Consider the following 13837-nt stretch of genomic DNA (forward strand, 5'->3'; position numbering starts at 1 on the left):
AAAAATAACAAACATAGATTCTTTGATTCGTTTTACTGGCGTTGATATAACCTAAATGTGTTGCAAGCGCCGTAAAACCCTTAAAAACAAACATAGATTATCTGATTCGTTTTACAGGCGCTAATATAACCTAAATGTGTTGCAAGCGCCGTAAAACCCTTAAAAACAAACATAGATTCTCCGATTCGTTTTACAGGCGCTAATATAACCTAAATGTGTTGCAAGTACCGTAAAACCCATAAAAACAAAACAAAAAAAAACATAGATTCTCTGATTCGTTTTACTGGCGTTGATATAACCTAAATGTGTTGCAAGCGCCGTAAAACCCATAAAAACAAAAATAAAAACAAACATAGATTATCTGATTCGTTTTACAGGCACTAATATAACCTAAATGTGTTGCAAGCACCGTAAAACCCATAAAAACAAAAATAAAAACAAACATAGATTATCTGATTCGTTTTACAGGCACTAATATAACCTAAATGTGTTGCAAGCACCGTAAAACCCATAAAAACAAAAATAAAAACAAACATAGATTCTCCGATTCGTGTTACAGGCGCTAATATAACCTAAATGTGTTGCAAGCATCGTAAAACCCTTAAAAACAAAAATAAAAACAAACATAGATTCTCTGATTCGTGTTACAGGCGCTAATATAACCTAAATGTGTTGCAAGCATCGTAAAACCCTTAAAAACAAAAATAAAAACAAACGTAGGCGTTGACATAACCTAAATGTGTTGCAAGCATCGTAAAACCACCACCAAAGAAAAAAAAAATCCAAAAAAAAAAATAAAATCAAACAATAACCCCCCCCCCCCCCCCCCCCCCCCCCCCCCCCCTCCCAAAAAAAAAAATTAAACAAAATAAATAACAACAAACAAACAAAAAAAAAAAGAAAAGAAACAAAGCAAAACAAAACAAGAAACGAATAAGACAAACCAAAAATAAAGCGAACATCAGGTTGTTAAAATAATGCATCTTATCAAGGGAAATAACTCATGATAATACCGGCCTTCAGTTTTAGAAAGAATTCACCCAGGAGTTACGCTTGACAAATTAGTGTCATTTTTTTATTGTGTGTCAGAAAGAGTAAATTACGAAATGAATGGACGTTCTAAGGCACGGAACAGATAAATTACTTGTGAATTATATTACTGAACTGCTTGTAAAGGTTTGCAACCAAAACGTTCGTTTTTTTATGGACATTTGAAATTTTTACCTCACAATTTTATCCATTTCTCATTGTTTACCAAGGCTTAAACACGATGTGTCCTGACCGTTTGGTCCACACAAAAAAAACGTGTTTCATCAAAAGGACATCGCTGTAGTGTGTATTTTTATCTCTGGGGAACGATTTAAAATCTTACTATGGTGGGTTGAAAAGTTCTGGCCTGAATTCCACCTAAATCGAATGTTTGTTTTTCATGGATTATTTCCCTTTGACCATGGAAGCTCGGCAGAATAATTCGTCTTTCTCAATCTGATCAACACACAAAACTGTAACATTTATTATTCTATTTGATGGTATGCGTTTAAGTAAAATGCTCACTAGTTTGACCCGCCAGATCAACCGCACACAAATACAAAATAGAAAACTTGTCCTTCAGATATTAATCGGTTTGATTGATCCTCTTTTTGGAAAAAAAAAACTCAAAAAAACCCCCCAAAAAACCCCCAAAAAACCCCCCCAAAACCCCAAAAAAACCCAAAAAAACCCCAAAAAACCTCAAGCCTAGGACTTTAAGGAAGACCTCGCGAGGTCCCAGGTTTGAGAGTCTTTTGCAAGATGAGAGTCGTTTAAATCGATTGATATTTGAAGGACGAGTTTTCTCTCATGGCCGGTTTTTGTTTTTTCAATTTCCAGCAGCATTTGGGCCCTTTTGGTTTCTTCTTCTGCTAAAGCTATCTGTCTTTTTAGTTCCCTTTCTTGGGCTCTTTCTCCTCGTTCTTCTCTGCTTTTTCTTTCTTCGTGTTCTTTTTCTTCTCTACCTAATCTTTCTTCATTTTCTTCTTTTATTTTTTCTTCGCACCATGAAAATATTCTTTCCTGGGGTAATAGGATTCAATAGTCGTAACGTCACTTCCTTCCTCATGACGCATGGTAACTCAGTAACACTGGCTCTAAACTATCGGAACAATGGCGGACGCCCGTATGAAATATTTCTCCGGCGAGCATAAAAACGTTTCCAGAGGGAAAAAACACATAAATTTGATCATGTTTTGACTTTTACACATTCTGATCAAAAGGCATATGAAAAGGGAATGAAAAGTTCTAGCCAGCATGAAGAATAAAAAGTAATGATTTTCTTTGTTTAGAACCAAGATGGCCGCCTTTGCCAGGCTGCGTGACATCAGACTACTGAATCCAATTCCATGTCCTTTGCGAGACTTAAGTATCTTTTATATGCTTCCATGTTGCAATAAATTAGTTACGATATTTTATATATATTATATTGACAGGATACTGTTACTGACTGTTTTATTTATTTACACTTACTGGAATGAACTGTTCTATTTTTAGAAATCTCTCTCTCTCTCTCTCTTATTTCAACTTATTATGTATGTTGAATTTGATGCCTTTTATCGTTATATCTTATAAAGCAATGTGTCAATACAATGCTGAGTTATTATGACTGATGTCGATAACAATGTGTCAATCGCGTGTACTCTAAACTATGTTACTTCGATAAGTTTATCACCAATGTGTGTGACTCGTCGTTAGTTTGTGTACAATTATTCGCAATAACGCTAATATACTAGATTGTGATATATATATATATATATATATATATATATATATATATATATATATATATATATATATATATATATATATATATATATATATAATGTAAGGGATGGAGTGGCTGGCCGTCCGGGCAAAAATTATAGAGAGAAGTGAGTGAAGAATATTAGATCGGTCAGCTTTTATAATAAGTGGTTACGTGACAGAAGGTAGAACGAAAAGTATTCACTAATTTGAAATTAGTTCTCGGGAAGGCTATTAAAGGAAAGATGATCTAATATTAGAAGGTAACGTTTTTCTAAGCCTACCGAACTATAACTGGAGTGAGATGAATTCAGTTCTTACAAAAATAAAACTTTAATAAAATAAATGTGAATAATCTTTACTGTGACATATAGATAGTATGCGCTTGGCTAAGAAGCTCATAACATTGCCATCCAGAAGTATAACGGACCAACACATAAAACTGTGAATCCATGAACGTTTATAGTCGGGTTAATACAGTTCAGTGGGCATTACTCATAAACGCGGATGGCAAAAAACAATAACAAAAACCTGAGTGACGTCATCTTCGTTCTATCTATATCATTGTGAATACTTCTCATTGGACGACCAAGAAGGGTTGTCAACACAAGATGGCCTAACAAGTGGTTTGAAAATAAACAACTCGCGGTTGCCATAAGCTAGTTTTCCATTGAGACTTAAGGTCGTTCTACAGTAACCTGCCACATCAGATTCATCAGCTTATCCAAGAAAATCTATTTCAACTGATGACCCTTCTCCTTCAACCATTTTTTTAAAACCGCGGGATTATTTGAGGTCACGTGATGTTTCTTCTTTAATTAATTTTACCAAAAGCGTTGCACCGGGGATCTTAATTTAGTAGTCACTGATACTTCGCTATTGGTGAAACAATAAGATCTGGTACCAAGTCAATCCAAACTGGCATTTTATAGGGAGTAAATCTTTCAGCCAGTAATTTCCAAATAAATGGGGATCACGTCAAATCCAAATAAATGGGGATCACGTCAAATCCAAATAAATGGGGATCACGTCAAATCCAAATAAATGGGGATCACGTCAAATCCAAATAAATGGGGATCACGTCAAATCCAAATAAATGGGGATCATGTCAAATAAATGGGGATCACGTCAAATAAATGGGGATCACGTCAAATCCAAATAAATGGGGATCACGTCAAATAAATGGGGATCACGTCAAATCCAAATAACTGGGGATCACGTCAAATAAATGGGGATCACGTCAAATCCAAATAAATGGGGATCACGTCAAATAAATGGGGATCACGTCAAATAAATGGGGATCACGTCAAATCCAAATAAATGGGGATCACGTCAAATAAATGGAGATCACGTAAATAAATGGAGATCACGTCAAATAAATGGGGATCACGTCAAATAAATGGCAATCACGTGAAATAAATGGGGACCACGTCAAATAAATGGGGATCACGTCAAATAAATGGCAATCACGTGAAATAAATGGGGACCAGGTCAAGTAAATGGGGATCACGTCAAATAAATGGGGAATGCGCCAAATAAATGAGGACCACGTCAAATAAATGGGAATCACGTCAAATAAATGAGGATCGGGTTAAACAAATGGGGATCAGATCAAATAAATGGGGATCACGCCAAATAAATGGGAATCACGTCAAATAAAAGGGAATCACACATGAATACACTGAATTTTTAACACAATGGATACTCCTGCCCTGTGGTTGATTCATAGTTAGGCTTACAAATTATTTTTAAGAAGTCGAACTAAATATAGAAGGAACGACGTTGACGTCATCCAGCTCTTTGTTATTGGTTTTATATAGCCAGTTTGTTACGGCTTGTGGCAGAGAGGTGCAATATAACGGCTTTGTCAAAAGCTGGCAGACAAATGCGACCCGTAACATGGATAGAAAGACCCACAGTTAAAATTCTCAAGACTCAAAATGTTGAAATATGAGCCAAGATAGAGAGAAGAAGAGAAAAGAGATAGACAGACGAGAAGTCATCTACATGGGACAACTTCAGTAATTGTGCTCACATCTCATCTAGGAATACGTGAGTCGATAAGATGGCTTGGTAACAAACTGATCTAAAGGAAAAATATAAAATTGATCTAACAATTAAACATTCATTACAAACCAATGCTTACAATTCCTGACGACATACTAACAAACATTCAAACAAACAAAAAATATAGCTTTTGTATAGCGCAATATCCACGTAACATGCTCAGAGCGCTTTTCAATGGGTCTTTGGCCAACAGCAACACTTGGCATCTAGGACGTGAAATGACACTTATTTGACGGTGTTACAACTTTTTCGGACACTGAAAACGCTGCTAAGGCCAGGTACTCATTTTACACATAAAAGAAAGCGAGTGAAGAGTCTTTTACAAGGAATCAACTATGCGCAGAGCGAGGATCGCACCCAGGACCTTCCGATCCGTAAGCGAGTGTCATGCCACGAGACCACATCGATCAGCGCCTGTTCTCAGATCATGCTTGCCAGAACACAGTACATTTTATTACGAGAACCAACTGGTCATCTCCAACTTCACAAACATAACCTCACACTCAGCAGACTCAAACTAAAACAGGGACTGAACTAACAGATCATTTAATCAAGGTCCCAGGGTGTAGGCTCGTGACCATAGATGAGGACAACTCTATGTTAGGAGATGAGAAATTGTAAAAATTATGTCTTAGACTATACAAAATCTAAATATCCCCAACATATTAAATCACTTAAAACAAAGAAGCTTTAGTCAATTATAGAGATGGCAACCTTATAATGATGACATTTTGTTCTAACCTGGGCTGTTGAAGGATTATGACATACATGTGACCGGCACCTTTAAGAGTGACTTTATTATGTTGTTTTTCTTTTGTGTGTTGAATTTTTTTATTTGTTGTTTGTTTTATCTTTTGCCGAACAATGATAACAAGTTTTGTCTGTACTTGGAACCCATTTTGTAATAGATGATGATGTTACAACTTGAATTGATTGTCCCCAATAAAGAAGCGATTGCCTTATTAATATTAGCGTGCATACTGTAGCATTCATCATTCAATATTATGTAAAAAGTGACTGTATTGACAACATCAGGTAAATTACACACAATAAACACGACAGAAACTGTTGACATCATAGTCAGATTTCTTTTGTCCTTGTCGACATTAATCTCTGTCTTTTCACGGATAGCTGTCACCTTATTCACCGTCATTGGCTTACTGGAAATGGTTGACTTTATCGGTGTATCGGTGGTGACAGTTGTAGATTTGATAGTCGTGCTGGTGCCCCTTATCAGTTAAGGGAGCAGGAGTAACTTGTTTTGATGATAATCTTCCTTTTTTGAATCTCCTGTTGGATAATGTCCACAGCATCTTGGTAGTACACATCAGAACTATACTAAATGTAATTAATTGAAGAACAATCCTAATTCCTCTGAAAATCAACACTTGATAGTGAAACTCATTCGTAAACGCGTATGGTGCGTCATGAAGCGTCAGGAGAGATTTATTATTTGCTGGATTTTTTACCACCTTAAAATATTCCCACGTGTATAGCTCATTATTAATCCCAATAGTCACGACAAAAAAATATACACACGACAACTAAGGTTTTCTTGGCCGTGAAAATGTTCTTGACCTTAAACGGGAATACTATCGCTACAAATCTCTCCAGCGCGATATAGGCTGTCATACAGCAGGTGACGCCAGTGAAGATTAGAACTTGACTATAGACAATATTCCCCATCTCATAAGCATCTACCACACGGTAGGGGTTGTAGAAGAATAATTCTATAACCGTCCAAATACTTGACCACAATCCCAGAAAACAGATAATTAAATCTGATACAGACATTGCCATCAAGCTGACGGTGCTACTGTCAGAAAGAATTCCAATACGAGAAAAAGCGATGATATTGATGACATTGGCCACAAATCCACACAACGAGATGAGACTGTTTCCATACAAAAGCAATGCCATTATAATTGATGTGTAGATTTGAGGTTCAAGTGGGTCATTACACAAAATGATTTCGTTGGTTGATACAGTTGATATATCAATATCGTTGACGCTCGTGTTGGTAACAATGGTTGAAATCACTGTAGAGCTAATATTTGAAACTTCCATGTATTGTCGATTGGCTGAAAGAGAGAAAATATAAATTTTACCGTAAAGGATCCTTCCTAACTGATTTAATTTTCGTAAGGTTTCTGGTATAACTGAGATTATTGGTTCCATTCAAAATTCTTTCGCCTTTAAATTGAATGTAAATTTTAAAATCTACAAATTCTATCTGTCTAGCTTAAATCCACAATTTGTGACAATATATAAATCCCATATTGCAGTTTCGGCTCGGTGTTTCTTTTTTACGAAATCCGCCTAAACCCGACGCAACCCGACAAAGTTATGTGAAGCAGCAGTGAGTGACCCAGGGACCTAGGGAAGTGTACACGAGTGGGGAGTGAACCTGGGACTATGGGAGGAGGACGGTGTTTCTTTTTTTTTCCAGGAGGAGTTTTGAACATCTTTCAAATAGTTCCTAAAGGTAGGAAAGGGCAGTACTTTCAAGATGACGATACACTAAAATACAGATTTGAATTTAATCCTTTTCTGAACATGCAGCCATTGCAGGTCATAGAGCAGAGACCTGACAGAATAACACCTACGCTTCATGAATACTAGTCTGGCAGCGCTGTTCTGGACAATCTGAAGACGTCTCAGATTATATTATTGCGAAACTTCCAACAACAGAGCATTACAATGATCCAATTTCGATAGAACGAGGGACACACCAAGTGTTTGGTCACATCCTCAGATATGAACCGTCTCTAATGGAAACAGGCTAACCAGATTATTAACCTGAAATTCCATTGACAGTCTAGGGTCTAAGAATGTGCCGAGGATTTTCTCTTTGTCAACAATTTGAATGGAAGTGTTCCCCCAGCTTCACATCTGTTCCACTTTTCCACTTCCTGTTCCCCACATACACCACCCGTCTTATCATCATTTAGTTTCAGTCTATTCTCATTAATTTTGGATGCAATTCTGACTAATATCTGATACTCCTTGAAATAATAGTAATGATAATAGTAATAATAATAATAATAATAATAATGATAATAATAATAATAATAATAATAATAATAATAATAATAATAATAATAATAATAATAATAATAATAATAATAATAATAATAATAATAATAATAATAATAACAATAATAATAATAATAATAATAATAATAATAATAATAATAATAATAATAATAATAATAATAATAATAATAATAATAATAATAATAATAATAATATAGAAGACACACATTTTGGAACAATATGTGAGTCGGTGACGTGAAACCATAATTAGGAAGAACTTCCGTAGTTCCACAGTGCGCCTAAAAAGGGGATATCATTTTGCTATTATCTGGGGGAGAACCCCAAAAGCCCCTCCCCCTTTATATTTTAGGGGTGAGATCCCACAAAACCCCATCAACCCTAACTAAAGATACTATAACCTAATGAAACATAACGTTTGCTATCACTTTCAATATCGAAACTGTTCGGGATACACAGTAAATAATAATGACGTCGGCCGGATTCCTAAACGACAACGAACTCAGCAAATTGTTTTTGGAAATAGAAAAATCACACCACTTATAAAAATGACAATTATCTATATAAAATAGTAATATTTACAGGTCATTGCAACTGATTGAACGTTCATCAAGGCTAAAATATTAAGTAATATAATGAAAGTGCTGTGAAACTACGGAAGTCCACCCGTTAGTTCAATGAACAGAGCTAAAGAAATAATACAAAAGGTATATTAACAATTAATCATTTTGTTACAAAACCATCCGACACTACCGGATGACATACTTACAAACACTTATTGTTTGTTTGTTTTTATGGGTTTTACGGCGCTTGCAACACATTAAGGTCATATCAGCGCCAGTAGAAAGGAAGAAAATGGAATAGTAAAAAGTTCTAGAATTACAATTAAAGCACGTAAGAAATGGTAATACAATGGGGAATTGGTTCAAACTGAAACAGATGTAGATTCCAAGAGCACAATATCAAAGTACTTTGTTTGAGATCACCTAAAAGTCTCATCTTAACACAAGCACAGGTCCACACTAAGAGGAACACACTCAAATGTTTACAAATCGTATGTAAAACAAAAACAATACATGCATAACAGAAAGATGATTTACAAGAAAAAAATATATCATCTCCCAAAACTCTAACTATAAATTTGACTGTTTCTCTTCCAGCCAGGGTATCCGGCTAAGGCCAGGACAAAACCAAGTCATCTCATCTCAAGACAGACAGAAAGCATGTTGAAAAACAGCTATAAGGGGGTAGAAGACATTTAGTAAGTGCCTCCCTGCCCACTATGGGAGAACAGGAACCCCAGCCAGTACAAACAATTCAATACATGGATACATTTTCAAACTACATGGAACAACCGGTCATCTCCACGTCCTCACCCAACCTTTCCTTACACGACACGAACAGGGACTGAACTCACAAATCAATCCATCACGGTCCCTTGGTGTAGGCACGTGACAATACATGAGGACAACTCTATATTACGTTAGGGGATGAAATGAAAAATAGAACAATTATCTTTCTTAGACCATAACACATTTGACTGATTAGTTCTCACTTAATTCAAGTAATCAGATTGTGTATTGGTTGTTTTATTTGGCGGGTGGATGTTGTGAGTATTTTATCTAAACGCATAGTATTAATTAGCACATAATAATATTTAGTGGAGCAAGATGCATTGATGATATAGCTGCCGTACTCTGGATAAACCCATATGTTAAAATTTGGCCAGAAAAATCGTCCTTCAAATATCGATCGATCCTCATCTTGGCAACAACAAAAAAAATCCCTCTCAAACCTGGGACTTCGCAAAGTTTCAGATTTGAGAGTGATAGAATTATATTTTCTAGTGTAAATATATGCTGGTCGTCAATCCAGCTTATCCATCCTCGCTCGTTTTCGACATGTAATCCTAAGAATCTGCCGATACATCCTTCTAAGTTATGTCACCTTTTGATTCAGTATGTAACCTATTCATTATTCTCTGCCCTTTAGAGAGCCTAATGACCACGTGACAAATGGAAATTGTTCATGAACTGTGCAGCAAACGGATGACCTTGAAGCCAGAATACCTTGAATACCGTGTTGTGAGTTACAAACAACGTTTTCACTAAAAGCGACAGAATAACAATGGGACTGAATCATCATAGCTATTCCATCCCTCTTCATGACCACTGTAGGATCTGCTGTGGTGTTGACGTCACATCAACACCAGCATGGAAAGGGTTCGTTGAACAGTTAACGACTTCCAAATGGAGCTCAAACTCAAACGAATCGATTGAAAGCTTTATCCATTGGATATATCAGGTGCCTCTTTGATGACAGCTTATGGGACAGAGTGGCTCAGCGGTAAGTGCTTGGCTTCGTACCCGAAAGGTACCGAGTTCGACTACATGTCGCGCTGTGTAGCCTTGAGCACGTCACCTCGTCTTAGCTCACTTTGTGGCGCTGCACTGCTGCTGATGCCCTGGTTATTCCAGTCTTCCCTTGGAATAGATCATGAATGAATAAAGGAAATTTATTTTATTCCAGTTTTGACTTTAGGTTCAGACTGACAATTTCCACTGTAAAACGGAACCCTTGTTTGTTTCTTTCTTTTGTTTGTTTTGTAATTCATCAATTCAAATGTCTTCGTGAGAATAAGTTACTCATTTTAGTAAATAATATTGGCGTAAGTATATATATATATAATATATATATATATATATATATATATATTATATATATATATATATAATCGAGCACTTTCGTACCTACGAGTACCCACCAACATTCATAAATATATATGATTTATTTGTGATTGAAGTAATACAGGGTAAAAGCATATCAGAAATGAGTGACGATGTTGGTTTTGGGCCAAGAAGGCATGTCTTTGGATGTGACTATTTGATTATTTCTTTGACGTCATCCTCTGTAACAGGAGTGAAGGAAGAAAACAAGATATCGCCTTAGATGGTCTTGAAGTCGGGTGTTGCGTATGAATTATTATCTAGTTTTTGTTCTAATTGACCGCTACCTTTTCCCGAAAGAAATTTTCGAAGAGTTCAGGAATATTCTCCGCTGGAACCGACGTAGGATATGTGGATTTAGAGTTAGTAGTGGAGGTTCTTGTCAATGAGTGGGTGATGGAGAATAACGCATTTGAAGTGCAACAGTCGTTGGTCAGTGTTCTAATAAGACGACTTTGCTTCTTTGTTCTTATAGTTTACGGATTTGTTGTGATTGTGATAAATTTCTTAGTCGACTATCAGGAGTGATTTTCGCCATTTTCTTTCAGCACGACGGCGCTCGGCTTTTGCTTTTTTAATATCGCTGTTCATCCATGGAGCAGGTTTTCTACTTGTGACGATGCGCTTCTTAATGGGGGCAAGATACTTATGAAGATTTCTCAATTCAGTGTTGTAAGAGAACCGATCTTGTCTTTGTTGATGGTGAATTTTGGAATTATATATCATTAGCTCTTTGCTGAAAATTGACCTTCATCTTGGCAAAAACTGTAAAACCTGGGATATCGCATTATCTGATCTGCCTTAAGTCTATTTGTGCGTCTATGTGGTCTTGTGGTATGACACTCGCCTTCGGATCGGAGGGTGGAGGTAAATGTCACGATGAGATCTGTGTAATTTCTATTAAATCACAAAGTTCTCCATTTATTTATCTGGATCTGATGGCAAATCACCTATTTATCCAGGGACGCTCAACAGCGATGGTACTCCATCATCATAGCTGTTTCTCACCCCTGTGTAAAAATGGTTAGATATAATGGCTGGTCACAGTCACAGTCAAATAGAAAGCAGCTAGTGAAAGGCTTAACCGACGTGTTATCATTTGCAGGTCTAATAACCCAAATAGTTTTGTGGTCGTTGTTGTAATGAAATACTATCAAAACAACCCGAAATAGTGTTCATTGCAACAGTCTTAAATATGGGGCAAATATGTGCAAGTAGGCTTAAACAAAGTAAATAATTTATTATATAAAGGATAGGCTCCCATAATGTGTCGGTTAATGATTCTACGCTTTTAAGTAGAATAGTCACAACGTGCGCTAGCCAGATATAACGTTCCAATACACAAAGCGACGTGTTTACATTAAACGTTTATAGGCCGATTGATAGAATTTAGTGAAAACATGAATCATTAAAATGAAACAATAACAATAACAAAGAGCTGAGTGACGTCAATTTTAAAAATAAATAAATAAAATTCCCTTTATTCATCCCCAAGGGATTCATCCCCAAGGGGAAATTTATCTTTAGGGTCTATTCCAAGGGAAGACTAGAATAACCCAGGCGTCAGCCGCAGAGCAGCGCCGCATAGAGAGCTAGGGCGAGGTGACTTGCTCAAGGCCACACAACGCAGCGGCGGGTGATTGAACTCGGTACCTTTCGGGTAGGAAGCAAAGACCGTACCATTGAGCCACGATGCCCAGCCTTCTATCTCAATCTATTGCTTTTTACCCTTGTGCAGTGATATCAATTGTATGTATTCTTCTTCTTCTTCTTCTTCTTCTTCTTCTTCTTCTTCTTCTTCTTCTTCTTCTTCTTCTTCTTCTTCTTCTTTTTCTTCTTCTTCTTTCTTCTTCTTCTTCTTCTTCTTCTTCTCTTCTTCTTCTTCTTCTTCTTCTTCTTCTTCTTCTCTTCTTCTTCTTCTTCTTCTTCTTCTTCTTCTTCTTCTTCTTCTTCTTCTTCTTCTCTCTTCTTCTTCTTTCTTCTTCTTCTTCTTCTTCTTCTTCTTCTTCTTCTTCTTCTTTCTTCTTCCTTCTTCTCTTCTTCTTCTCTCATCATCTTCTATCTTCTTCTTCTTCTTCTTCTCTTCTTCTTCTTCTTCTTCTTCTTCTTCTTCTTCTTCTTCTTCTTCTTCTTCTTCTTCTCTCTTCTTCTTCTTCTTCTTCTTTTCTTCTTCTTCTTCTTCTTCTTCTTCTTCTTTCTTCTTCTTCTCTTCTTCTCTTCTTCTTCTTCTTCTTCTTCTTCTTCTTCTTCTTCTTCTTCTTCTTCTTCTTCTTCTTCATCTCTTTCTTCTCCTCTCTCTTCTATCTCTTCTTCTACTTCTTCTTCTTCTTCTTCTCTTCTACTCTTCTTCTCTACTACTTCTACTTCTTCTTCTTCTCTACTTCTTCTTACTTCTTCATTCTTCTCTCTTCTTCTCTCTACTACTACTACTACTACTACTTACTACTACTACTACTACTACTACTACTACTACTACTACTACTACTACTACTACTACTCTACTTATACTACTACTATTACTACTACTCTTCTACTATATTCACTACTACTCACTACTATTACTACTATAACTACTTACTACTCTACTACTACTACTACTACTACTACTATACTTTCTACTACTACTATTACTACTCCTACTACTACTATAAATACTACTACTATTATTATTATTACTACTACTACTACTACTACTATACTACTCTACACTACTACTACTACTACTACTACTACTACTACTACTACTACTAGGTGCGGCTATGTGGTCTAGTGGTATGACACTCGCTTTCGGATCGGAAGGTCCAGGGTTCGAGCCTCGCTTTTCCTTGGAAAAGACTCTTTACTCACATTCTCTCACCGTACTCAGTTGTAAAATGAGTACCTGGCCGTTAACAGCGTTGTCTTTGTCCGAAAAATTGTAATATCGCCTAACAGGCGTCATGTCTCGTCCTACATGTTAAATGTTGCTGTTGACCAGGGACCCCTTGTAAAGCGCATTGAGCACGTTAAGTGGATATTGCGCTATATAAATGCTCATTTTTATTTACTACTACTACTACTACTACTACTACTACTACTACTACTACTACTACTACTACTACTACTACTACTACTACTACTCTACTTACTACTACTATACTAGTACTACTACTACACTACTACTACTACTACTAACTACTACTACTACATACTACTACTACTACTACTATACTACT

General features: G+C 36.4%; 1 protein-coding gene across 2 annotated transcripts in view; it reads right to left on the bottom strand.

Annotated features, from left to right (window-relative positions):
* Positions 1-5372: 5372 nt before the first annotated feature.
* LOC144969956 (uncharacterized) overlaps positions 5373-13837 on the bottom strand; it is a 263401-nt gene continuing 254936 nt past the window's right edge. For both annotated transcript variants that reach the window (XM_078909054.1, XM_078909055.1), the window contains exon 2: positions 5373-6923. In XM_078909054.1, coding sequence (XP_078765180.1) covers positions 6346-6909 — 564 coding nt within the window. In that variant the 5' untranslated portion in view covers positions 6910-6923 and the 3' untranslated portion in view covers positions 5373-6345. The remainder of the gene's footprint in view (positions 6924-13837) is intronic.

This window comes from Berghia stephanieae, chromosome 4 (genome assembly GCF_034508935.2).
Source record: "Berghia stephanieae isolate SIO BIC M18660-M18661 chromosome 4, UCSD_Bste_1.3, whole genome shotgun sequence".
Classification (NCBI taxonomy): Eukaryota; Metazoa; Mollusca; class Gastropoda; order Nudibranchia; family Aeolidiidae; genus Berghia; species Berghia stephanieae.